Raw genomic sequence first — 24,308 nt, 5'->3', positions numbered from 1 at the left:
TCAGTTGGATCTGCAGAACCCCAGGTCTTTAATAACTCCTGTACTGGGGGAGCAGAACTGGACCCAGGGTTGTAAATGTCACCTACTGGGGGCTGAGCAGAAGGGAATCATCACCTCCCTTGGTGTCCTGGCTGCACTGTGTTCACACAGACCAGGATGCTCCTGGCTGTCTTTGTGGCCAGGGGTTGTGGCTGGTTCATGTCCAGTTTGCTGTTCACCAGCACCTCTGGGCCTTTTTGGCAGGGCTGCTCCTCCACCTCTACCAGTGCTCAAAGCATGAAATGATTGCTTTGTTTATTTAAACACAGGGAAATGGGTTTAAAAAGTCTGCAGAAGCATCTGAACCCTGATGTGTTCAAATGCTACAAACAAGATTTTTTCTGAAACAAACCAGAATCCTCCATGTCTCTCTGCGAGCTGGTAGCTTGGAACAGGTCACTTTCTCCAATTTCTCCACCCTCAGCACAGGAATATTAACTGAAAGATGTTTAAACTATGGTATTTTCACAAATTATTTCTTAGCAAATGTTCTTATCAGCTGGAGAGATGGTAAAATTATGCTTCTTGAAGTGGTTTCTCGTGTTCACAGCCTTAAGCAAAGGTCACTTTTTAAAGACCTAGCTTGTTTAAATTCGTGTCCAGTCCCCAACCTGAACCAGCATTAATCAAGTAACTACACAAAACATGCTTTTAAAGATTCCTTCTTAGAACTGTCATACTTTGACCAAAAGAGCTGAGCCTTTATGGCCTTTGCAGGAACACTTTTCCTTTACTATCAGAGGATCAAGAGGGAGCAATAACGTAGCTGCTGCTGCATTTTTAAAAATAGCTTCAGATATTTCCAAGTGCAGATAGGGGCTAAACTATCAGAGAATTTAGAAACTCTGACAGTCAGGGTTTATAAGGACAGTTCTGCAGCATGAAATCCTATGAGCTCCAAATGGACTCACAAGTACAGTGGCTTTGACTTCAGCAGTTTAGCTCTTGCAGAACAATGTATGAAAGAAAGGCTCTTTCATCTTGTCTGTCCCATGGATGATACAATGATAAATTGCATCTTATGCTTGACATAAATGTCAATCTTTTGCTTCTCAAACACATAACCTGCACATACTGTATTTTATCTTAAATGGCAATAAGGACTTAAACTAGAATTCCTTCTCTTTAAAACTATGTTATATTTGAAACACTGTGGCTTACACAGAACCACAAAAAACTATGACAGTAATTGTTTCTCTTTTTCACTTCTACTTATTAATTAATGAGGGATTCTTGGGTCGCAGGCACAATAGATAAATACCTTTTCTGCAAACAGATTTCCAGCCCCTCCTGGGAGATTATAGGGTGGTCTTGACCAGGTAATGTAACTGAAAACACTACTTGCATTTTTCAAACTGGTCACAGTCATTTCAGACTTTTCTTAAACATCACTGCAATGCACATTATCTCTGTACTATACACATTGTATGATCTCTTGTCTTTATCTAAATTTCTTTTCTGGTATGTCCTCACTACCATGCAACAACCACCAAAACATCACTGAGGATGCAAAGTACATAAATCTGAAAGCACAGATTGCCAGTTGAGGCAAAATAAGGCAGTCTTTGACTTTCCAAGATGCAGCTCTAAATGCAGTATTCCCTTCCTTTCCCCCACCCCCAACCCTTTTGTTATGGCAATACAAGGCACCACACACAGACATTCAAAAAACTGTTCAATAAGAGGCAAACAGACCATGCTATAATACCTCGTGCTGTTTATCCCACCAAAAATCAGGTATTCTTAACTGAGCACCCTTTTCCCTCCAGATCTCATGATGAAGGGAACGGGCAAAGAGCAGATCAAAGGCTCTGATCCCTTTGCTAGAGTGGAGACATGAAATCAGAACCAAATACAAACTCCGAGCGGTATTGCATTACAGGAGGGCTCCTCTCGCTTTTCTTTTCACTCTTATTAAGACAAACGGACTTAAGCCTCCCGCCCTCCCAGCAGACGCTGGCATGATGCGGATGCTGCACGGCCAGTGCCCGCGTTACAGGAGCCGCCGTCCCGGCACGGCGGGGCTCAGGCGGCCGGGCTGGGCTCGGAGCTCGCCCCGTCCCGGGGGAGCCGAGCGGAGCCGCAGCCCAGCCCCGGGGGAGCGAGCGGAGCCGCAGCCCGGCCCGGGGATCGCCGCCGGTTCTCCCTCGCCTGCCGGGGGGCGGTGGCGGCGCCTCCGGGGCACAGCGGGGACGAGCGGGAGTGCGGCAGCCCCCGGTGCCGAAGCCCCGCGCAGCCGACCGCGGCAGCGCCGGCCGCTCCGCCATGCCGCAGGGGCTCCCCTTCACCTCGGCTCCCCGACCGCTCGCGGGCAGCTCGTTGCCAGGGGATGGGGATGGGGATGGGGATGGGAATGATGAGGATGAAGATGAGGATGGGATGAGGCGGGGGTAACCGCTCGCGGGGAGAGCAGCCCCCAGCCCCGATTCGAGGGGAGCATCGGCCGTGCTAGCGGGGTCAGGGGCTCCCCGCTCTCCTGAGGGGACCCGCGGGTTTGCTGCCGCCCCACCCCCGACGGAGCCGCCGGTGTCCGCGACGCCCCGGCCGGCGGTCGGTGTGTCCGTCGGTCGGTCAGTCGGTCGGTCAGCCCCCCGCCCCGCTCCCCCGGTCCTTACCGCGGTGCAGCGGCGGGGCCGGTCCCGGGCAGCGGGGCAGCCGCAGCCGCAGCCGCTCTTTTGTGTGGCTGCCGAGCGCCGCACACCGCGGCGGGCCCGCCCGGGAACCTGCCTGCGCCAGCGCCCGGGAACCTGCATGGCGCATAGCGCCCGCGCCGCCTCACGGCCCCGGCGGCAGCGAGCAGGGGGCGGCCCTGGGCCCCGCAGCCCCGGGGGCTCGGCGAGACGCACTGACCTGTCCGCCATCCACCGCCAGACCGGGGCCGGGCGCCGGGCCAGCTCCGCGGGTGCCGCACTCCTCAGTGGCGTCCAGCCACAGGACGAGGGGCAATGGCCATAAACTGAACACAAGTTTCACCTCAGCGCGAGGGAGAACTTCTTCACACTGAGGGTGGCTCAGCGCTGGAAGAGCTGCCCAGGGAGGGTGGGGCGTGTCCCTCTCTGCAGACACTCCGAGCCCAGCTGGACGCGTTCCGTGCCACCTGCCCCAGGTGTCCGTGCCTCCCAGCAGCCCTGGCTCAGCGCTTGTGTCCGGCACTGAGGGCACTGAGGGGAGCAGGCTCCGGGCCCGGCCCCGCTCCCCTGCCAGCCCCCGAGGGTCGCTGGGTGCCCCATCCCGCGGTGGCACTGCCCAAGGCCGCTCTGTGTCCCCAGGGAGCCGCTCTGGCGCTGGGCCGGAGCTGAGGGTGTTTTCTGGGAGTCTCCACAGCATCTCTCTGCGCATAACATTCCTGAATGCCATGTCATCCTGCTAGGTGATCACCTCACCTTTCCCTGCTGCTTGAGGTGCTCCAGTGCAACAAAAACCCAAACACCAAAAGTTTGAACATTATAGCAAGGGACAGCACTGGACTCAGTCATGTTCCATTATATGACCAGATTTATGAGAACAAATTATTTTTGTGCCCTTGTGCAAATAATACATAGATCCACCCCTAAAGTTTAATAATGTAGGATTCAATGTGTACTATTTAAAAGCTCACTGAAGAGGGTTTCTCCAAGAACATTTCTTATGGTGGATGATAAACACAGTTGGTTCCTCAGGCCTTTTATTAGAAACCTCTAGATCTTTTAAGGGCAGCTAGATGATACTGATTATTTTGTATATAAAGAAACGCATATCTTAGGGCAATTCTGTCCGGCTTTACTAATAATTATACAAATTTGAGACAGTAGCTAATCAGCCAGATATCAGTGTTTACTGTAATAGCTGTGTGCTCAGCATGGTGCATGTTCATTTTGCCCTGGTGTTAGCATCAAGGCACATCCCATGAGCATGCACAGGTCCTTCATGGAAACACCGTTTTTTAGGCGGAGGGTTTTAGTTTTTAGTTTAGTTGTTAAGATTTTTTTTAAGACTCTCCATTTGCTGCTGAGAGGCTATTTTCTGGCATGGTTTTCTATGGTGACTTTTCCCATCTGTCCCTTTCTACATCCCAATTACTTGACAGATTTTGGTTTCCTTTTGAAGATACTAAAAACTCAAAACATTACCCAAACTGTAATGCAGTTTTACACAGAACTGCAGTGTATCTGCAGATATAATCTGTAGACAGGTTGTTTAAACATTTGGCAAATGATCTTTTAATTAGTATTATTAATTCTCAAAATTGTTAACTTGATGAAACAGCCTCATATACATAATAAAGTCTCACTTTATCAAAATACCAAAAGTAGTATTTCCAGCCCAATAGGGCAGGAGTTTTTTTAATGAAGTTACTGCAGCTGCAAGTATTGTACCACAACTGACCTCTCAAAGACTTCAGAGGTCCCAAAGGGATTGGGATATATTTTTTAACTTTTTAAAATTTAAGTTTCTAACAAACATTCTCCCTCTACGTCATTTTGGAGACAGTGACTCAGACAGATGGTTATTATGGAAAATTACATACCAAAATGGAAGGTAAAAATAGGGTGCACGAAACCAGTCCATGAATATATCTCTCTTACTCTTCAATTTCTGGAAATAATCATTTCCATAAAAGCCAGCCATGGGTGCAGAGTTGGATATTCCCCCTATTTAATGCAAATTGCGCATCACCACATATGCTTTCAGGGTACCTGCAGTTACAAATTAGTTCAGATCTTAAAATCATATTTTGAACCTGTCTTTATTACTGAAAAAAATGCAATGTTAAAAATAAGTAAAAATTTTCATTCAAGATGTACTTCATAGAAGATTTTAGTACCTATTTACTATTTTTGTGTTAGCAGTAACGGTTGAAAGGCCACTTTAGATTAGACCTAGAAGTCATTAAATACTTCAAAATGTATCATTACGTTAAAATGTATCAGAGAACTCCCTCATTTGTGAATCTATGTTATGAATTTAGCAGTTAGCAATGCTTTTTGACAATATACAAGATAGTGCAAATGAACATTAAAATTGACAGTTGACATCATTTTATAGATATTTAAGGATTATACAAGACACAAACATCCATCCTTCTTTATAATAAGATAAATATTTATTTCATAATTTGTTCAAAGTGCTTTGAAAATGCTTGTCCAAGGTGACAGATTTTGCATTCCTAAGTAGTTGAGCTCTTCCATTGTGAAATGTCAGCCCTAGGTTGATTAATTTATACATTGCTGTTAGTTTCCATTTTCATAGTAATTAACTAGTTGAACTTGATGATCTTATTCTGTTTGACAGCCTCAATTTGGCCAACATGGCAACTGCTTTGGTAAAAAAACTGATATTGAAACAATTAATTCTGAGTTTTTCTCTTGGTTAAGGGTTCCTATGTGCAACTAACCCACGTCACAGCACTACAGGAAGAATTCCTTCTAAGGACAGAATCAAATGAAGTGCCAAGGATATCATTGTCCATACACTCCTAGGGTAAGTACCTCCACCAGATAATGTAAACATCTCCATGTTTATGAGAATTCAGCTTGATATGGTAATGATGAAACCAACAGAATTCAGAATGAAGTTCAGGTGCATTAATAGCAGAAGAAGCATGACAGGAAGGGACTTTTTGTAGAATTGCAAAGCTGTAAAGGTTAGCTTTCTTTTGAAAAGCATGCAGTTAGTTCTTTTCTCAGCTTTTTAAGTTTGCTTCTAGTTTTGTCTCATCATAAGGAATGGGATTAATTCTGCAGCCTGTTCACCCCCTCCCACCTAGGAGTGACTTGAGGGCTGCAGAGAGGAAGCAAAAAAAGATACTTTGCATCATTTAATTATGAGCTCTTTAGCTGCCTGAGTAATGTTGATGGAGCCCAGAAAAATGTGTCTTGTCTGCCTTAGGCAGCATAAAATGGGAACATGCTTCAGCTCAGAGGGGGAAAAAGGCACATGGAGAGATTGGAACAGGGAATTCGCACTTGACAAATGGCACAAGCGTGAGAAAATTTACTGGCAAAATACTAACACTCCATCTTCTGAGAAGCTTGACATTATCAGAGAAGATGGTTTTGCTGTTTTAAAAAATCCACCAAACAGACAAAAAAACAAAAAAGAAGAGCCTAATTCCCTTCCAAGATAATCAGGCTCCAGTTACTTGAATCACTGTTGTTCAGGGGTGTATTGTTAAATGTCCCTCCACTGAAAGGAGCAAATCACAGTTCTCTCATTCCCCAGTTTCCATCCCTGAATTTCCACTGTTTTTCTGGGTGTTACTCCCCTCTTATAATCATGGCAGTGACAAAGAGTAAGGCCCAGGTATGTAAGCCTTGTACCAACCCCTTGGTAAGTCAGAACAACCACTTGTGAAGGCTGCCTGCCTTAAGGTGAAGGACTACACAGTTGATAGGGGCTGATTGTGTTCCCACTGAAGTCTAAGGGCGTTAAGTTTATGGACAGGAAACTTTGTTATGGACAGGTGTCTCAGTTGTAGCTGTCTTCAGCTCCCTTGGATATTCTCTAAGTCCGTAGCTCCAGAAAGGGAAATCCTCCTGTCCTGTAGCACACACCCGAAAAGTAGAGGGGTCTGATCCCATCCAATTTTAAGAGCTTTTAAGAACATGATCCACTTTTGTGTACTGACTAATTTGCACACCTAAACTCTCTTTTGCAGGGCTGGGGCTGTCTGTGTGCTGACATTTTCTTGACTTCCACCTCAGGAGTAGTCAGTAAAAAGGTATGAACTGTGAGATAGGAGCACAACTTAGATATCAGGAACAAAATACATCAGTTGACTTAGAGCTGATGGGCAACCTCATGCCAGTCAGTCAGGAAAATTGCTGGTTACTAGCTAACAAGTAATACTAGCTTCACAACCATCAGGTGGAGCAAGTGTTTACTTTAAAATGTCTGCTCTCCAGCACTGCCTTGTAGGTGCACAGTTTGTGGTGACTGGGAGTGGGGCTGAGCCTCATCCCCAGTGGGCACAGCTGTGAGCAGCAGGGGAGCAGCACTGCCAGCAATGAGCCAGGGAGTGCCCAGGGGCACTGACCAACACCCGAGGGCACAGAGGGCACTCAGGTGCAGTGCATCAACAGGAGGGGATAAAAGGCTGGGCTAAAGAACAACAAAGAGCAGAGATCTGCAGCCTTCTGCAGCGATGTTCCTCTGTATGGGCAGAGGCCTGAAGCCTTCTGATGAGGTGTCACTGGGTATGGGTGAGTGCTTGAAGCCTGCTGGTGGCATGGGGATGCTCTGTGTATTGTGGCTGTGTCAACTGTGCCATGTGCTGTGACACTACCTCAAGCTGCTTACTCTGTTCATAGATATCACACACAGAAGTCCATTTCCTTCTGACAGGCCAAAGAAATGGAGAATGAACCATGGGAGGGCGGTTTCTGTTGCACCAAACCAAGGGTATTTGGTTTAAAGGCTTCTGTTCAATTATCTTAACCAATGAGGCTTTTAGTACTGGCATTCCTATGCTGGCTTTGCAGAAAAGGTACCTCCTTGTCTTTGACAGAAAGAAAAGACAAAAGCAGCTTTGCTCATAGAATGTCTCCTAGAATGGCTGAATCATATTTTAGGGATATTAAATCTTCCTGCATTTCCATCGTAAGTGTTAGGATTTCTAAATTTAAGCAGTTTAGAATTTAGATCACAAACTGCCCTCTAAACAGTGATTTGATGAAATGTAGGAACCCTGTGGCAAGCTGTGTCTTTCTTAAAATATGACAGAAGGAGTATTTATTTTAAGTACAAAACTATCTTGTTAAAAAATATCATTGCTTTGTAGAGATTTTTTTGAGAAGTAAAATTCATGAGGAAGTGGCAATGTCTTTAAAAACATGTTTAAATTTCAGGTCAACATTATAGTTGTATTTTGTTGCTGCAAGCATGACGTATGTTGCAAATAATTCCATTAAGTAAAAAGTTGTAGACTAAAATCATCTTGATATTAAGCTGATGGTTCTTACTGCATATGCAGAGATGTAGGAAAATTTAAAATTCAGATTGTAGTTAAGCTAGGAAAGTATGACTTTTTAAGGCTTGAGAAGACTAAAGAAATAATAAGTCTTCTATTTCTACAACTGAAATGTCAAAACAAACCTATAAAAGAAAGCATCAGGAAAAGACTGCTTGGGTAATATACAGCAATAAGGTGAAGTCTGTTCATAAAAAACAAAACTGCCTGCAGCCTGTGACATCAGCATACTGGTGTGGTCTTTAATGCTAACAACTGTACAGAAGCAAGACTTATGTGGTGTGTGTTTGCCACTGATTTTGTAATTTGTTCTGCACAGGAAAACCTTATTTGTAAAGTAAGTGAAAAGGTTTATTGCTGCTTGTTCATGTCTCTTCAAGATGTCCTTCTCTGAGAAAGCTTGAGGAAAAAAAGCTTTAAACAGCCCTAAAATGAAAATAAAATGTCACAACTGCGTTACAGTATGAAATATATGTCAGGTAAGTAGTTTTCAGGTTCTCTTGTTGCATTGCCTGCATATCCACAAAGTTCATAAAACAATTGAATGATGATTTGTGCATGCTAACTTCCTTGGCAGTAATTGTTATGCCAAGAAAAACTTATTTACTGATTGCAGACATCCATACAATAATATATGGGTTTTTTATTACATGAACCAATCAATCAGTGTGAAGCACAGATGGTGAATGGTGAAAAGAGAAAACATAATACCTTTATTTCTAAAGAAAATGTTGTTGTCACTGGGAAGTGGGTCTCTGCTCTGAAATGTAGAGCAAAATAATGCAGCTTGACCTAGAAACTGTACAGTTTCTGTGGCTACAGAGGTTAAATCTTGCTGCAAACAGGCAACAAAAGATAAATTACTGTGGTACATTTGTAACTCAGCTCGTGTATTTGTGTTCAGAATCACAGAGAATCCAAGAAATGCCAAACATTAATTCTGAAAATTAAATTGGCAACAAGAGTAAAGACAGACCCTAAATGTGTAGCACTGTTTCAGTACTCAAAAGCTGCACTTCATCCATGGGCACTTCAATGAACTTGCAAAGACTGAATACCACATCAATATTCCCAGCACCAGCTCAGGAACTTCACAATTCTTCTATTGTTTAATTTATGAATATTGCAGCTCAAGCTTGCTCAAGTTCCACAAGGACTCCATGGCAATCTTTAGGGTGAAGAAAAATCACAGGTTTGCCATGTGCACCTATTTTTGGCTCTTCACTCAATATTCGAATCTTTTTTTTCTTCAATTCTGTCATAGCCGCTTTTATGTCATCAACCTTTTAAAAAAGACACAGTTCAGACAAATTAACATTTTGCACTGTATTATGCAGACTTTACATTTAGGAGCAATAACAATTCCTTACTGAAATGTTATTTCTAAGTTCTAATGTAATTCTGAAAATAAGTTATAAACCATTTAAAAACATCTAGTATTAAAAATACTGCAGGAGTTTGCATTTGTTGTTTGAGGATTTTATAAAATACCATTTAAATGGACTGTGCAATATTTAAGAAATTAATAAACTGAAATTGCTCATGCACAAAGGCCATTGACTTTTTTTTTTGGTTACTTTATAAGGCATCCATAAATAATCTAAATTCTGCACTACTTTCTGCTCTCAATAAGTAAAGAAAAATACCTCCCTTTATAAGTGATGACAGAGCACTTAGTCATTAAATGGTGAAAAAGGGAGGGCAGAAGGTAAAAGTCCCTTTTAGATTTATGTATTCTCCTTCTGAGTAGGTTAAGGTTCATTAATTTTCCTTAGGAAAAAAACTTGGAATAATGGTATTTGTACTGAACTTTACTATAATAACAGCCATTAATACTGCATTTCAGTACAGTTTCCTACAGAAATATGTAATTAACAAAAATATGCCTGCACTATATGCTGTGATCTGAAGTTCTGGTGTCATGTCATCTAATGAAATTCTAATTTTCCTAAACTTAAATGCATTCATGTTTTGAAATAATAATATTAGCACTCAGTTTAGAAAATTCAATAGTCAATAAGGACCTAGAATTTAAATAGTATCACTGCTATTTTTCAAGGCTGAGAAGCCTAGACATAATTTGGTGAATAAACTCTTCTGCCAATGTTATGGTAGGGAAGAAGGAAATTCCTAGCTTTAATTCAGAGGAATAGACATCACCTAACTGCTACCCATTTGCACCAGTTTTGTTTGTGAATATCCCACACTCACTACAGCTCTTCCTACACAAGCTACCAGTCTGCAAAACAAAAAGGAATGACTGTCAAATTATCTAAACTAGAAAGGCCACATGTGCCATGGCCATGGTCCCCTCCAGGTTCTTCCCCTGAGCAGAAAAGCCAGAGCAGCTGCTGCTCCTGTCCTGCAGAGATGGCCTGAGGAGGAGCAGGGCTGGGCTCAGCTGGAGTGAATTCCTGCTTCCCCAAGGACGAGTGACAGTAAACAGAGCAAAGCCTTTGGGTGCATCCATGTTCGAGTACCAGGCTTGGATTGCTCTCTTACTCTGCTGTGTCCAGCACGGTCTTCACTGCAGCTATTAAATTGTAGCTGCTCAGGAATTATTTAATTTCCTTTTAAAACATTTACCTTTTTTGAAACAAGTTGACTATCAAAATATCTGTCTAAATTTTCCTTTGTATTAGAGAGAAGAAATATGACAGCCTTATATGTTAGTTCAAACCTATTAAAACATGCATACTTGAATGTATCTATCTTATTACAAGAAATATGATGTTAAAATACCTCAATGCAGATATGATGCATTCCTCCAGTCTTGTTTTTTTGCAGGAAGCTTGCAATGGGACTTTTCTCTCCTAAAGGATGTAGAAGTTCCAGCTTGGTATTTCCCAGCTCCACAAAAACAGTGTAGACACCATGTTCAGGAAGAGCAACAGTCTCACTCACCTGGGCTCCTAACACATCTTTATACAAGGACTGAGCTTTCTCCAGATCAGGCACTGCAATTGCCACGTGATTGAGTCGGCCCAGTTTCCACAAACAGCTTGGAATGTTTTGTGAGAAGGACTTTGATGGTGATAGAGTTTGTACTGTGGGAGCACAAGTCTGCAATCTGCTAAGAAGCCCTGGAAAAAAAGTGAACAGCACTGACACGATGCTTTTGAGAAAGTCTCGGTGCCTGCTCTTTCCCCTGTGAAGGCCTGCAGAGCTGCCAAGGCATTGGCACACCCTTGTGCAATGCTCAGGGCAGACTGGGAGCAAGGAAACAGTCACTCTCTCTTCAGACCAAGTAAATATTCACAAGTATTAAGAGAATAATAAATAAAAACCCAAAGCAGACTCAAATTTGGTGTAAACCCTTACATATGCCTGTTGAAGAGAGGAATACAGGACCAATTGTAAAGGCCAACTGTATAATGTGTTTAAAAGTGACTTTTGATATTTTCAGAGCTTCTTATGAAACAGAGAAAGAAATATGGATATGCCTATACCTCTCAAAATTACAGCAAACAAACAAAAGGATCACAATAATATACAATAAGATACAAAAATGAGGGTATTTGCTATTAATTACCTTAAAATTAATCTGTCAGTATTAGAATCTAGAGGGGTTGGGGTGGGGAGAAATTGCGATAGCATCAGTTGTTTCTAGAACCAAAATTAGAACTAGATTAAAGGACATATTCATTAAAACTACATTTTAATTCCGTGCCAGTTTGCTTTAGGCCAAGTCAGAGTTCCCAGTGCCTTAAGGCCAAGCTAGAGGCATCTTAGCCCTTTGGGAATCTTTGAGGCATTCTTTGCTTTAAAGTCACAAATGTGCTATTTTGCTGAGAGATTGTGCCAATGATGAGCTGAGATTCTGGATGCTTTGCAGCACACTGAGGATGGATAGCCTGGCTGGGCTCTTGGTACTCTGTAAGGTCAGTAAGAGCTGTAATTAATTAAATCAGCTTTGTTTCTCAGTATGGAACTGAGAACAACCATTCCACAGGAATTCCACATTCTACCAGTTAATTTTTTTTCAAAAACTGATCCTTAAACGTAAGTCTTTCTGAGCATGGAACAGTGTTGGAGGAAGAAATGTTTGCATGTATTGACACTTAAATTTACAACATGCAATGTGCCTATTAGCAAGGACTCTGTCACAAAAGCAGGTCTATTCACAATCTTTTGATGATACTAAATCAAGATCCTACATTAAGTATTTCCAGAAACTTGTCCAATGCTGCAGGTAACTGCCCTGCAGGATTTCTTGCCAGGCTTTCACATGTTCCATCCTGTCATCTCCTTCATCACAGCCAGAAACTTCTGGACAATTCTTTCGCTTGGTACCTTTGGGATGTCATACTGGTAAAGGACAGCAACTGCTGTTCAAATTTTACATGTTAAAAAATCCCTTAGAAATTTCCACAGGGAAAAGAAATGTTTGTTTTTCAAATGTCTGTGCAGAAACTGTTTTGTAGAAACACTTGCCATGTTAATGCAGCTGAATCAGGGTGAACCAAGTAATTCCAGGAGGGAGCAGTACTGTGCAATGCCTAAAATGCACGAGGTACAAACATGCAGGAGCAAGGTGGCATGATTAAAGGCATGGCTAATTAACCAGTGCAGGGTTTGACAGTTAACCAGAGTAAATAAATGTGTTACAAACAGTAACAACCCCCACAATATCTGCTATGCAGTCTTTCCTGCCCACCTAAGCTTCTACTGAAGCAGCTCCATTTTACTGTAATTTCTTAAGGCATGATTCAATTCTTGCTGAAGCAAGAGAGATTTTTCCACTTGGAGGAAGGCAGTATTCTCTAAATAAGAAAACTCCTTTGAAAGAGAAGAATCCCTTTCTATATAATTTATTATGTTTTCCAGAGCCATTTACTGTTTTATTTTTTTTCCAAATATTAACAGAGTGCAGTTCAATAGAAATACTACTAATGCAGATTTATTTTCCAAGCAGTCTTTACTAATGGAAAGGCAAGGATTTTCCCATTCTTTTCCCAAGAATCTATAATTCTTGCTGCACTTCACACAGGGCATATAACCACACAGTTATTGTTATTTAATTTGGTTTTTTCTATTTCAAGTAAATTGACAAAGACACAGCCTCTTTATACTCAGCTATTTGTGAAGCACTAGCAAAATAGTAGAATATGTTCTTTCTTATGGGTTCTGCCCCAGAAATATTTGATTTCTTGTGCTGTTTCCTGGGAAGACTGAAAAAATGAAGTATATTCCTAGGATTCTTGTAAAGTCAAAGACACTTACATGCTCACTCATATCAGCATTTATTCCATGAAGTCTTGTGAATTTATCCTAGCTCTAGTCAGACACATACAGAGTACAAATTTTAAATCCATAATTGAATTGACTGAGATTAAACAAAAACCATTTGTGTTTTTCTTGCATTATCTAGATTAGTAACTATATAGATTACTTAAAATTCTCATCTTCTTCTAACCCAATAATCAAAAAATGCCTTGCAGCGAAAAAGAAAGCTTTTCAGGATTTCAGTGATTGAAATCCTATCACTTCCATGTTTCTAGGAAAGAAACACGTGTATTTATATATCACATATATACATCACAAAACTAGTTCTAGAGTATATAACCTTCTTCAGCTTCATTTGAAGAATATTTTTATTTGGGGGTCATTCTGTTGATCATTGATCTACTTGTAGTACACATATCAGAGTTTAAATATACAGTTGTAACCAAGGGTTATGTTCTTTAACCAAGCAGATTATGAAGTATCAAGTCTGAAGTACCCCACAAACTGAGATCCTCACCCTTCAAATGTTTATTCATAGGCTTGTTTGTTGCTTCTGATGTGGAGCAGTGTTCATTGACTTAATCAAGGAAAATAAGGAATCAAACACCAGCCAAATTCAACTGAACTCAGTCATGTTCTCCATGGGAAGGTTTTACAACAGTGGGTTGCAGTTAGAACCTTGTCACTGGGCACTGCTTTATTGTCACTCTTTTCAGGGAGAGATGAACTCCCAAAGCATGGAGAGGATGCTGTTACCATAGGGAATCTGGCACGCAGGGGCTGCGTTCACTCTCTGGACCAAATGGAGAAAGGGCATAGTGTGGTCATTCTTAAATTCCAGCAATCTCAAGGCGGTGTGAGTATCTTGTGAACTCTGGAAGCCAACTGGGCTCACAGTGCTGCTCTGCTCTGTGCTGGACGGGGCTTTTGGGAGTCAGATGGGCTCCACAGCTCAAGGAAACTGAGTCCCAGTGTGCTGTGGCTCTTGTTCCCTCCTTCGAAGCGCAGTATGACTATACAATGGTGTTTTCATTCCCAGCATCCTACTGATCAATCACTGACAGCATTGAGCCTCTCATTCACTTTTCTCCTGGTCTGGGGCTACCAAGTAAAATGGTGTGGTTTAGGTATTGTGACTTTAACCTACCTTACCAGAGTGAGCAGTACAGGTTATTACCATAAACGGGAAATTATTTTGAATTTGACCTCCAAACCACACCTCAAAAAAGACAAGCTTCTCCTTGCAGATTAAGTTTGGCGTTTGCTCTGTAAGTTTACCGTAATGAGAGCTTATTGTTAGTGTGCCCGTCAGTTGGATCGGGAGAACTTGTCTTGATTTACAGAAGCGGCAGTTTCGTTCGGCCTGCGAGGCTCTCACGGGGAGCTCGGCCAGGCCGGAGCAGGCACCGAGGCCCGCGGCCGCCCCGCCGCCACCGCCGCCCGCGCTCCCGCCGCCCTTCCCTCCGCCCTCCTCGCCGCCCCGCGTTACCCCCCCGCGTTACCGGCCGCTCCGCGCCGCAGCACCGCCGCCATCTCACCGCCCTCCCCGGCACCCCTCGGTGCGGGCCCGGCGCCAGCGCGGCGAGCCGGCAGCGGCGTGTGACCGTGAGGGGCCGTGCCCGGCAGCGCAGCGCGCCATTGGAGCGGCAGCGGCGGCCGCGCCCTCCCCGGGGCCGCGCCCTCCCTGGGGCCTGGTCCTCGAAGGGGCCGTGCCCTCCGCAAGGGCCGTGCCACATCCAGACTTTCCTTTAACACCTCCAGGAACACTAACTTCACCGCCTCTCTAGGCAGCTCATTGCTGTATCTAATCACCCTTTCTGAGAAGAAATTTCTTCTGATGTCCAACCTGTCCCCTGGTGCAGCTTGAGCCCACGTCCTCCTGTCCTGTCACCAGGACAAGTGACAGCAGGAGGCTGTAACGCCTGGCTACACCTGGTGTAGGGAGTCCTGGAGGGCAGTAAGGTCACCCCAAGCCTCCTTTTCTCCAGGCTGAGACCCCCAGCTCCCTCAGCTGCTCCTCATCCGACTCGTGCTCCAGTTACTTCACCAGTTCTGTTGCTGTTCTCTGGACTTGCTGCAGCACCTCAATGTCCTTCCTGAACTGAGGGGCCCAGAGCTCAAGGGTGGCCTTACCAGTGCAGAATACAGGAGAAGGAAGAATCACTTCCCTGGCCGGCTGGCCACACTATTCCTGCCATGAAGCATTGTGCCAGGAGACTGAGGACAGCGAGCAGGCTGTCTGCTGGTGCTGAGCTCTTGCTGTGTCAGGCATTGCACTCTGCGAGTTGCTGCGATACAGCCTAAGTAGATGAACAGCTTGTGCCACTTCAAACCTGATTTTGTGTGATTTGTTACAAGTGCAGATCAAAATGAGTGGTCAAAATGGGTACTTGAAAGTTCCAATATATGGCACATTCAATTTCTAGCCCAGGTTGTGTGTCAGGTGTGTTTCTGATGTTCAGAGAATTTCAGGTGCAGGTCACAGTCACAGCTCTGCTGGCTGGGCCCTGCTCCACACCATGGTTTTTGGAGCGTGCAAAGTGACAGTGAGGGGACACAGAGGTGGAATTGCAGGGCATTCTTTTATCTGCACTGAAAAGACTTAATTTGTTGGTAGGAAGGAAACATGAAAACAGCAGAGACAGGAGCAGTACAGAAGTTAAAAGGTTAGTCACAGTTTTGGATCAAGCTGTAGAAGGGCTGTGTGGGTGGCTGAAAACACAAGGGTCTAAGGGTGTAGGGCATGACTTTATAAAATAAACTTTAAGGAACGCACATGATGTAAGAGGGGAGTTGAAAAGCATTGGGCAGTGCTGTGTAGATGGTGAAGAGGGATGTGAGTGCCTTGTTACCCTGAACTTGTAGACACCTGGTGATATCAGGTGTTTTGCCCACAGAATCAGCTGGAGATGCGCAGTTCCAAAATAGCCCTTGTATCTAGGTCAGAGATTCAAAACTGTGAAGTAAGATGACTGTAGCTCCACTATATTTAGAGCAGGTTTGCCAGTGCTGATGCACATCCCAATCTACAGCGACACCGCGCCCTTCCCAGGGCGGGAAGCAGCAGCCACCAGGCATGACTGCCGTACTCTGCTGGGGTTCTGGGAGAAGGAGGTGCTTTTAAGCGAGGGCTGGGCCAGGAGGCGGGGTTCTTTGGTTCGGGAGGTGGGGATGCCGGGGTAGGGCTCCGCGGGCGGAACCACTGTGTGCGGAACCTTGGTGGCGGCGTGGCAGCCGCCCGGGCCCGAGCGCTGTGGCACGGCGGAGGCGGTGCCGGTCCCCACGTGTGCGCGGCGCGATGGCGGCGGTGCCGGCGCTCCCGGGGCTCCAGGGCATCCAGACGTGCCTCAGGGTGGCCGGAGCGGCCGCGGCGCGCCCCGAGTGCTTCCTCAGGTACCGCGGGGCGGCGGGGGGAGGCACTGTTAGCCGTAGAGAAAAGCCTGGCGGAGCCTGGCCAGCTGTAAAAGCTGAGGAGTGAGGCAGGGGAAGCGCAGTTACCTCTGAGCCACCTGGGTCTGGCTCCTGGACCATTGAGGTGTTTGCTGCTGTACTGTTCGCTTCCCCACAAGGTCTGGAGTGCTTAAATCAGATCAACATATTGTAAGATGCGGCTGCAGAAAGCTGGAATTTTCTGCCCAGCTGCTATTTCATACACGAGGTGTGATAAAGCTGAAAGGATTAAGAATTTAGTGTTTTTCCCTATGACTGTGTAGTAGCAGTACTCCACGCCGTGTGGGGGATGTCTAGCCGCAGCAGTCACTATTGAAGGTGCTGTTCTGTAGCACAGAGAACCGCAGCAGGTACAACTGTGATTGGTTTCATGGAAAGTGCTAAACTTTTGTGTTTGTGTTCTCAGTGTGCAGGATGGGCTGGCTGCCGACTTCAGAGCAATGACGAAGACTCTCTACGATTTGAATAAAGGAAGTAACATTGTTCGTGGGGGCCCTCTAAAAGAGCTGGTAATAGAAAATTTTGATGAAGAACAGATTTGGCAGCAACTAGAGCTCCAGAACAACACAGTTCTCAATTTCTTCAAGAAATCCATTGCAAGGGATGCCGAGGATGAAGATCTTTGCCTTCTCTCAGACCAGGAAGAGGATGGCTCTGGTGCAGAGACCAGCAGTGACAAGGAGTTGGAAGACAACATAATGGAAGTGGAAACTGAACAGATGAATGTTTATACAAAAGATAAAGATAAAAATAAAACTAAAGCTAAAGAAAAACAAAGTAAACTCAGAGAAAGCATAATGCAGAAAGACAGTGATGAGGATTCTGATATTGACTTTGATATTGAAGCTCTGGAGCAACAAGCTAAAACAGCCAAGGAAACCACACTGAGAAAGAAGGGAAGGAAATCTGTAGTGGATGATAAGTTTTTTAAGCTAGCTGAGATGGAAGCTTTTTTAGAACATGCAGAGAAGGAAGACAATGAAGAAGAAGAAGATGATGACATTAATTATTTTGAAGACATTATCTCAGATGATGAGGAAGACTCTGAAGAAGCTAAAGTCAAAGTAAGTTTTTTCCTTTAAATCAAAATCTGGCATCTGTTAGGATGACCATAAAGTGTTTAACTCTGTGTAGAAACTGCCAAGTTACATTTGTTTATGTGACTAATGATTATTTCTGAGGCTTTATTTTAACAATTAATATCTGGTAAGAAAATTCCCTGGTGCAGAAGGACAGAGCATCCTGCTATTCCAGTCTCTCCTGACATGGGCCCTGGGCTTTTACATAAATGAAGGAAGAGATAGTACCCATGGGAAATCAGGGACCTTGAGAATTGCAGAATAGGTGACCCAGCAAATTAAGATTTGTCACTCAGCATCTGGCAATTAGAGATCACTGAGGTGGCTGATGCAGAGCAAAGGGCTTTTTCCAGGGATGTGGCCTTGTACCTCTGATACAACTTCAATTGATGAGTAATTGATTCAAAAATAAGTATTTTATTATTCAATATTTACCAGGCATTCTCACTAGCAAGTAAGAAATATGCTATATTATTATATTCCCTGGGCATATTTCTTACTAGCAAGTAAGAAATATGCCCAGGGAATTAGTGTGCATTCCAACCAGTATTTGGCAAAATCTACAGTTCCTTGGCTTCTGTATTTGTTATTTGGGTTTTTTTTTTCTTTCCCTCTCACTTTTTTAGCCAATTAAAAGTTCCAGAGATATGACATACAAAGATTTCTTTGATCCAGTTGATGATGATGATGGTGATGATGATTTAGTAGCTAATGATGCTGAAGAGGATCAGGAAGAGGAAGCAGACAGTGCCATTGAAGAGCAAAATGAAGAAAGTATGTCTGAGTAAGTAAAATGCAGGTAAAATGTCCTCATAATTTTTCACTAAAGTAAAGCAGAAAATACTGAGAATATCACACTCACTCTGGTCACAGTTTGCCATTCTCAGTTAACTGTTGTATGTTCATGGTTTGTGTTCTCACCATTTTTATATTTTTAAAATATTGTCCCTTGATCTTTATTTGAATAAAGCATTTAAAAGTTTAAATAAGTTCTTATTTAAGAATAAGAGTTATTCTTATTATCCAGAAGTTTCCCTAGTGTCCTCTATCTTTAGGGGGATCCTTGAGAGCTGTTGTAAACTGTAAGTTACTTGTAACAGGTAAACATCTAAGGGCTGAAATATCTTCATGTGAAAAATTATAAAGGTTTCTCAACTTTTATTTTATATTAAATGTTATTGTTACAGGTTTGAGGATATGGATGAAATGGTGGAGCACATGAGAAGTAAAGAAGCTTCTAAAAAAGTAACTTTCAGTTTGCCAGATGACAGTGAAACAGAAGATGGAACTGAAGCACAATTAGAGAAGGACATCAGTCCCAGTGAAATAAAGTCCTCATTTGAGAAGAGACAGGAAAAGGTAATTTTGGTTTGGTTTTCTTTGGGGTTTGTTCATGTTTTATTTGGCCAATACTTCGAAACAGCAGCAAATAATTTTTATTTTACTGGTTGTTTCATTTGTTCAGAGTCCAGCAGATACAAACAGGGGATTTAAAATTTAAGGAAAACGTGTGGTTTAACTACATAGATACATCTCCAATCATATATTCCCTCATGTACCTGAAATAAATAATAACTTTTTTGCTGTGAGATTACAAGTGAGCTGTGTTTTAAACTTCCTAGCAAATTGTGTTTTTCAGATGAGCAAAAAAATAAAAAGCTTGGAAGAAGCACTGTTAGAGGAGAAGCCCTGGCAGCTGAAAGGAGAAGTGACTGGGCAGAAGCGCCCTGAGAACAGCCTTTTGGAAGAAACAGTGCTCTTTGACCACGCAGTGAGAATGGGTAAGGAGGGACTGGGCTTTGCTGGGTGTTCTGCCCTTTGAGCTTGCTGAAAACACCTGGGACTCAAGAGGACACCAGGTTAAACCTCTTGATGTGATTTTGAGGTTGCTTCACACTGCATTTTCACAGTGCAAACTACAGGAAATTGTAAATTTTATCAGCCTCACATAATAGGACTTACTTTTATATTTACTTACTCCACCTTCAATTGCCACATTCTTGTGAAAGCTTTGCTTTCTTTTTCTGCAGTTTATTCTTTACAGAACAAGACCTATTTCTTGCTGGAGAAACAATAATCTTAAAATTCTTTGCCTTTTCCTTTCAGCACCTGTGATCACAGAAGAAACGACTTTTCAGCTTGAAGATCTCATTAAGCAGAGAATATTGGATGAGGTTAATATTGTCTTACCTGTTCCTCCTTACATTGTTCATAGACTTGAGTCACAGGGCACATTCCAAGGATGAATTGGAAGCATTTCCAATGTTGGGTGTAGAATTATCTTAATTTCTGCAACTAGTTGTTTTATTCTTTTGTCTTGATGAATGTGTTTTTAGATTTCTAAGGAGCCCTGTTTTTATATCCCTGTTATATACCAGGGATTTCAGTGTTTTAGTGCATTTCAAAGCAGACTGTGTGCAGATAAAACTGTAAGGAGTTGATGTGGAATATAAAGCCAGCTTGTAACTGTTGGCTGTTACCATAACTGCTGCTCTGAGCATTCTGACACTGACCAAAATTCAGTTGTTTGCTTCATTTTGCTTCAAAGCCACTGACAGAAAATTTGTATCTCACAACTTGTTGAGCCTTACTGTTCATTTAAATAGCCCTACTGTTGAATTTAAAAAGGTGAGGAAGAGTTTGTAACTTATTATAGTTGTTGCCTTTATTCATAAAACCAAGGACACAAGCAGAGCTATAACATTTATTACTTTTTTTTTTTTAATTAAAATGTGAAACTTGATGAGTCCTAGGGATGCTACATGCATAAACTAGTTCATGTGCCAGATAAATAACTGAAAAATGTTCTAAGTAAGATGTAGCTGGTACTTGGCTGTAGTTGCACTTGGTCCTTACTTTATGACTTTCTCAGGCATGGGATGATGTAGTACCAAAAGAGAAACCCAAAGAGGAAGCTTTTGAGTACAAGAAGCGGATCAGTTTGGATCATGAAAAGAGTAAACTGAGTCTGGCTGAAATCTACGAGCAGGAATACATGAAACTTCACCAGGTAACACAAACCATGCCTTTCCCGTGGGTTTGAAGTTCACACTCTGTACTCTTGTGTGTTCATTTATACATTTCCAAGTGGAAGTAATTTAGTCTTTCTCTGAATATTCACCAGAGAAAGGGCTCTGAGCTGTAAGTTGTGTTGTTACCAGTCTTGCTAAAGTAAAGTAGCCTTATGAATGGTGTTACAGTTACATTGCATTTTTAATGCAGCAAAAGACTGAAGAGGAAGAAAATCCTGAACACAAAGAAATTCAGGAGATGATGGATTCACTCTTCCAGAAGCTGGATGCACTTTGTAATTTCCACTTCACACCCAAACCAGTAAGTGCATAAGTTCCATTAAGTTGGGGGCTTTCTCCCTTTTTTTTTAACTGGATACTTTAAAATACATTCCATAAATAGAAAGCAGAGTAAACATTGGTGTTTCCTGAGCTCATTCTTATTTCATATTAAATGTACTGTGATTGCCTCTAAACAAACCCAACTAGTAGTCTTCTTCAGCTGTCTGGCAGCTGCTGAGGTGCTGTGCTCAGTCCTGAATGTGTCTCTTTATTTCCAGCCGGTGCCAGAAGTTAAAATCGTGTCCAACCTTCCAGCTATAAGTATGGAAGAAGTAGCACCAGTTGCTGTTAGTGATGCTGCTCTCTTAGCACCAGAGGAGATCAAGGTAAATATGAAATGGCATTAGGGGATTACAGAAGGATGTACTGTCTGTCAGAGCACTGGGAATTCTGCCCTTCCCATCCTGGTGGGTACTTCCTCACCTTGTGGACTTTTTTGGCCTAGAATTTTAGCATTGATGGTTGTTGGGAGGTTTTGAGGGCTGAGGTGGTTTTTTGTTTGTTTGTTTGAGTGCTTTTTTAGTTGTTTGTTTTGGGGATTTTTAGTTTTGGTGTTTTTTTCTGACTGGGGAAGTAGTAAATTTTATTTGGCACCAGTAGGCCATAATACTATACTTTGTTTTTGATCTTAACTGTTATATGATGGTCATTGTTTTCCCAATATTTATTTGGGTATTGAGAGGGGGAAAGCTAAACAACACTAGAGCAGAGCAATTAGCATGTCCTGGATCAGTTGTACAAATCTCATTTCCCAGCTTTTGTCAGGTTTTGGCCTTTGCCTTGTCCTGAGCTCTCACCTGAAATATTGGAAACGCTCTGTGAGTTCTGTGAAGTGAGTCTTGTTTTTTGCACTGTTATGGATTTATTTAGGAAAAGAACAAAGCTGGTGATGTAAAAACTGATGCAGAAAAGACTTCCACAGACAAAAAACGAGAACTGAGAAGGAAAAAGCTCCGCAAACGTATGAAGCGAAGGGAAAGGGAGAAACGTCAGAAGCTTCTGGAAAAGATGAAACCAGAACAAGGCACAAAACTCAGCAAGAAAGCTGCTGCAGCAAAATTAAAAAGGCTTGCCAAAGAAGGCAAGGCATCTCTGCTCAAGGTAAGACTAAAATCCCAAGGACAGGTAATTTTTCTCTAGAGAGGAAAGGAAGCTTTATCCCAAAGAATTACAGGTATGAGGTTGGAAAAATGTGAAAAAGCTGTATGATACAATTAATATATATGAAAGGATGTTCATCAGGCAGAAATGATTTTGTGTGAGGTATTATTTTTCTATTTATTTGGAAGTTCATAAAGTGATGTTCCTGCAAATATATTTTATTTCCTGCATTTAAGCCATTCCACTTCATCAAGTGGGACTGCTTGAATGCACATTGAGGTTTCTGTGTTCTGTATAAGCTTTGGGTAATTTAAACTGTTTTGTTATACAGTTTAACTTTTCTGTTTAACTTTGTCCTTATTGTGGAGCCTTCCCTATAATCTCATCAGATTGAAATTATTTTGCATGCTATAAAACAGTAAACTCGTGCACCACTTAAGGTGCCTTTTAAATAAAACTCAAAAAATCTGAAATTTTGAAGTATTAGAAACTAATAGGAAAAATAACTTCATTATTCCAGATGTTTGTACTTACCTTTTCAGAAGGCAAGTAGAACACAAAATACAGATACCCTGTTGTAGTTCATGATGTGCAAGGATCTGTTCTTGATGCCTGCTCTTACCTGTCAGGCTAATTGCTACATAGGAAGAGAATGTAATCTTTATTTCTTTGGATAGCAGGAGTGGACTAAAAATGTGTTAACAATATCCTTTGAATATCAGTTACCAGATCTTTTAAAGTTAAATACCATTATGCTTGAGTAACTAGTAAGTAATATAATGGTACTGTTTGTACATTTCTTGGTTATAACAAATGTTTTGTCCCATGACAGGATGAAGGTAAAGACAAGGCCTTGAAATCATCCCAGGCCTTCTTTTCTCAGCTGCAAGATCAAGTGAGAATGCAAATCAAAGATGCCAGCAAATTAAAAAAGAAACAGAAGAAGGAGAAAGCAATCTCTGTTCATAAACTAAAGTTGTAATTTACCTTTTTTATACAGGTACATACATATATACATCTTGTATATATTAAATTTTTTTTCTGAATTTGAGTAGGTTTTACTCTGTGTTGATCTTTAACATATTTTTTTAACTTCTAAGGTGATGTTCAGACAGTTTTCTGTAGATTTTACTCTTGTTTTCTACCACAGAACTCTGATTTATTCCAAAAAGAAAGACTCTTGGTGTGGGCAGATATGTAATAGTGTAAAATACTTGACATGTGCTGTTACTGTACAGTCTCTTTAATCTATAGCTCAGAGCTTTGTCTCCGCTGTTTTAATAGCTCTGGATCTATAGCAGGAGGAACTGCATTTATTGAAGGACTCAGGATGTATCCAGGCATTTAAATTACAGAAATTCTGAAATTGTGATTGGCAAAAAGGGAGGACACAAAAGATTTTTAAGCCTGTGGTAACCCAGAGCTAGGCAATTTTTAACTTAGACTGAGTCCAAGAATGGTTTGGGTTGGAAGGGACCTCTGGGGTCATCTGGTCCAACCTCCCTGCTCCAGCAGGGTCATCCCAGAGCACAGGGCTCAGGATTGTTGTGGAATAGCTCCAGTGAGAGACTCCACACACTCTGAGCTCTCTGGGCAGCCTGACCCAGCTCAGTCACCTGCACAGTATAAAGAAGTTGCTCCTCACGCTCAGGTGGAACCTGTGTGTCTCAGTTTCTGCCCTTTGCCTGTCCCATTGCTGGGCAGCACCGAGCAGGGCCTGATCCCTCCTCAGCACCTCCCTGCCTACACTGACACGCAGGGATGAGGTCCCTTCTCTTCATGTGTATTTTTAGCCCTCAGAGGAATAATCTCCCATACCAGCACCGTGTCAGAGTCTACACGAACAATTAGCCTCAGGGTGAAAATGTTTCACTATTTGCCCTTTGCTGAACAACAAAACAAACAAACAAACAAACAAAACTCACCACCAACAAAATAAACCTCTAGTTGCTGCTCCTGCGGCCCTCAGCTGTTTTCCACGCGTTGTCGTAAAAGGAAGTTTTGAATCTGCGGCGGGTGTTTGCAGCAGCCCCGCTGTGTGAGGGAGCGCGGTGCCCGCCATCGGCGCTGCATTGCTCAGGCCTGGCGGCGGGCGGAGCGGCCCCGGCCCGG

The 24,308-nt window shown here is 42.7% G+C and overlaps 3 protein-coding genes and 1 long non-coding RNA gene across 8 annotated transcripts in view; 2 read left to right on the top strand and 2 right to left on the bottom strand.

The window, feature by feature from the left end:
- The window catches only part of APBA2 (amyloid beta precursor protein binding family A member 2), an 81,183-nt gene extending 78,388 nt beyond the window's left edge, over positions 1-2,795 (bottom strand). The window contains exon 1 of one of the 4 annotated variants that reach the window (XM_064722318.1): positions 2,655-2,795. The gene's annotated coding sequence lies outside the window, so the exon portion shown is untranslated. The remainder of the gene's footprint in view (positions 1-2,654) is intronic. The other 3 variants (XM_064722316.1, XM_064722320.1, XM_064722317.1) reach the window with 3 other exon arrangements.
- A 4,081-nt stretch (positions 2,796-6,876) lies between these two features.
- On the top strand, positions 6,877-10,910 carry LOC135452277 (uncharacterized). 2 transcript variants are annotated; one of them, XR_010441566.1, is made up of 3 exons: positions 6,877-7,204; positions 8,307-8,466; positions 10,775-10,910. It is a non-coding gene; the product is annotated as an uncharacterized LOC135452277 (long non-coding RNA). The 2 variants fall into 2 exon arrangements; XR_010441565.1 differs by having other exon boundaries at positions 7,134-7,220.
- On the bottom strand, positions 8,611-14,869 carry MCEE (methylmalonyl-CoA epimerase). The gene is made up of 3 exons (XM_064722231.1): positions 14,716-14,869; positions 10,730-11,070; positions 8,611-9,270 (listed from the first exon to the last, which is right to left on the bottom strand). Exons 1-3 carry the CDS (start codon positions 14,744-14,746, stop codon positions 9,118-9,120), a joined length of 525 nt encoding a protein of 174 aa, XP_064578301.1. The 5' UTR covers positions 14,747-14,869; the 3' UTR covers positions 8,611-9,117.
- A 1,554-nt stretch (positions 14,870-16,423) lies between these two features.
- On the top strand, positions 16,424-23,247 carry MPHOSPH10 (M-phase phosphoprotein 10). Its single transcript, XM_064722016.1, has 11 exons — positions 16,424-16,606; positions 17,070-17,727; positions 18,369-18,526; positions 18,930-19,101; positions 19,382-19,523; positions 19,849-19,916; positions 20,615-20,752; positions 20,965-21,075; positions 21,314-21,421; positions 21,966-22,196; positions 23,029-23,247. The coding sequence occupies exons 1-11, from the start codon at positions 16,512-16,514 to the stop codon at positions 23,176-23,178; spliced, it is 2,031 nt and encodes a 676-aa protein (XP_064578086.1). The 5' UTR covers positions 16,424-16,511; the 3' UTR covers positions 23,179-23,247.
- Positions 23,248-24,308: the final 1,061 nt, after the last annotated feature.

This window comes from Zonotrichia leucophrys, chromosome 10, assembly GCF_028769735.1.
Source record: "Zonotrichia leucophrys gambelii isolate GWCS_2022_RI chromosome 10, RI_Zleu_2.0, whole genome shotgun sequence".
NCBI classification, from domain to species: domain Eukaryota; kingdom Metazoa; phylum Chordata; class Aves; order Passeriformes; family Passerellidae; genus Zonotrichia; species Zonotrichia leucophrys.
Note: the sequence above shows the minus strand (reverse complement) of the source record. Positions and strands in the feature narration are given on the sequence as shown.

Coding starts and splice junctions, on each gene's coding strand:
- MPHOSPH10 (XM_064722016.1), top strand. CDS start 16,512: ATGGCGGCGGTGCCGGCGCTCCCGGGGCTCCAGGGCATCCAGACGTGC. Junction 17,728..18,368: donor CTGAAGAAGCTAAAGTCAAA/GTAAGTTTTTTC, acceptor TCACTTTTTTAG/CCAATTAAAAGTTCCAGAGA. Junction 19,917..20,614: donor AGCAGAGAATATTGGATGAG/GTTAATATTGTC, acceptor TGACTTTCTCAG/GCATGGGATGATGTAGTACC.
- MCEE (XM_064722231.1), bottom strand. CDS start 14,746: ATGGCGGCGGTGCTGCGGCGCGGAGCGGCCG. Junction 11,071..14,715: donor GCTGCGGCGCGGAGCGGCCG/GTAACGCGGGGG, acceptor CTTTTTTTCCAG/GGCTTCTTAGCAGATTGCAG. Junction 9,271..10,729: donor TGCATCATATCTGCATTGAG/GTATTTTAACAT, acceptor CTTTTTTAAAAG/GTTGATGACATAAAAGCGGC.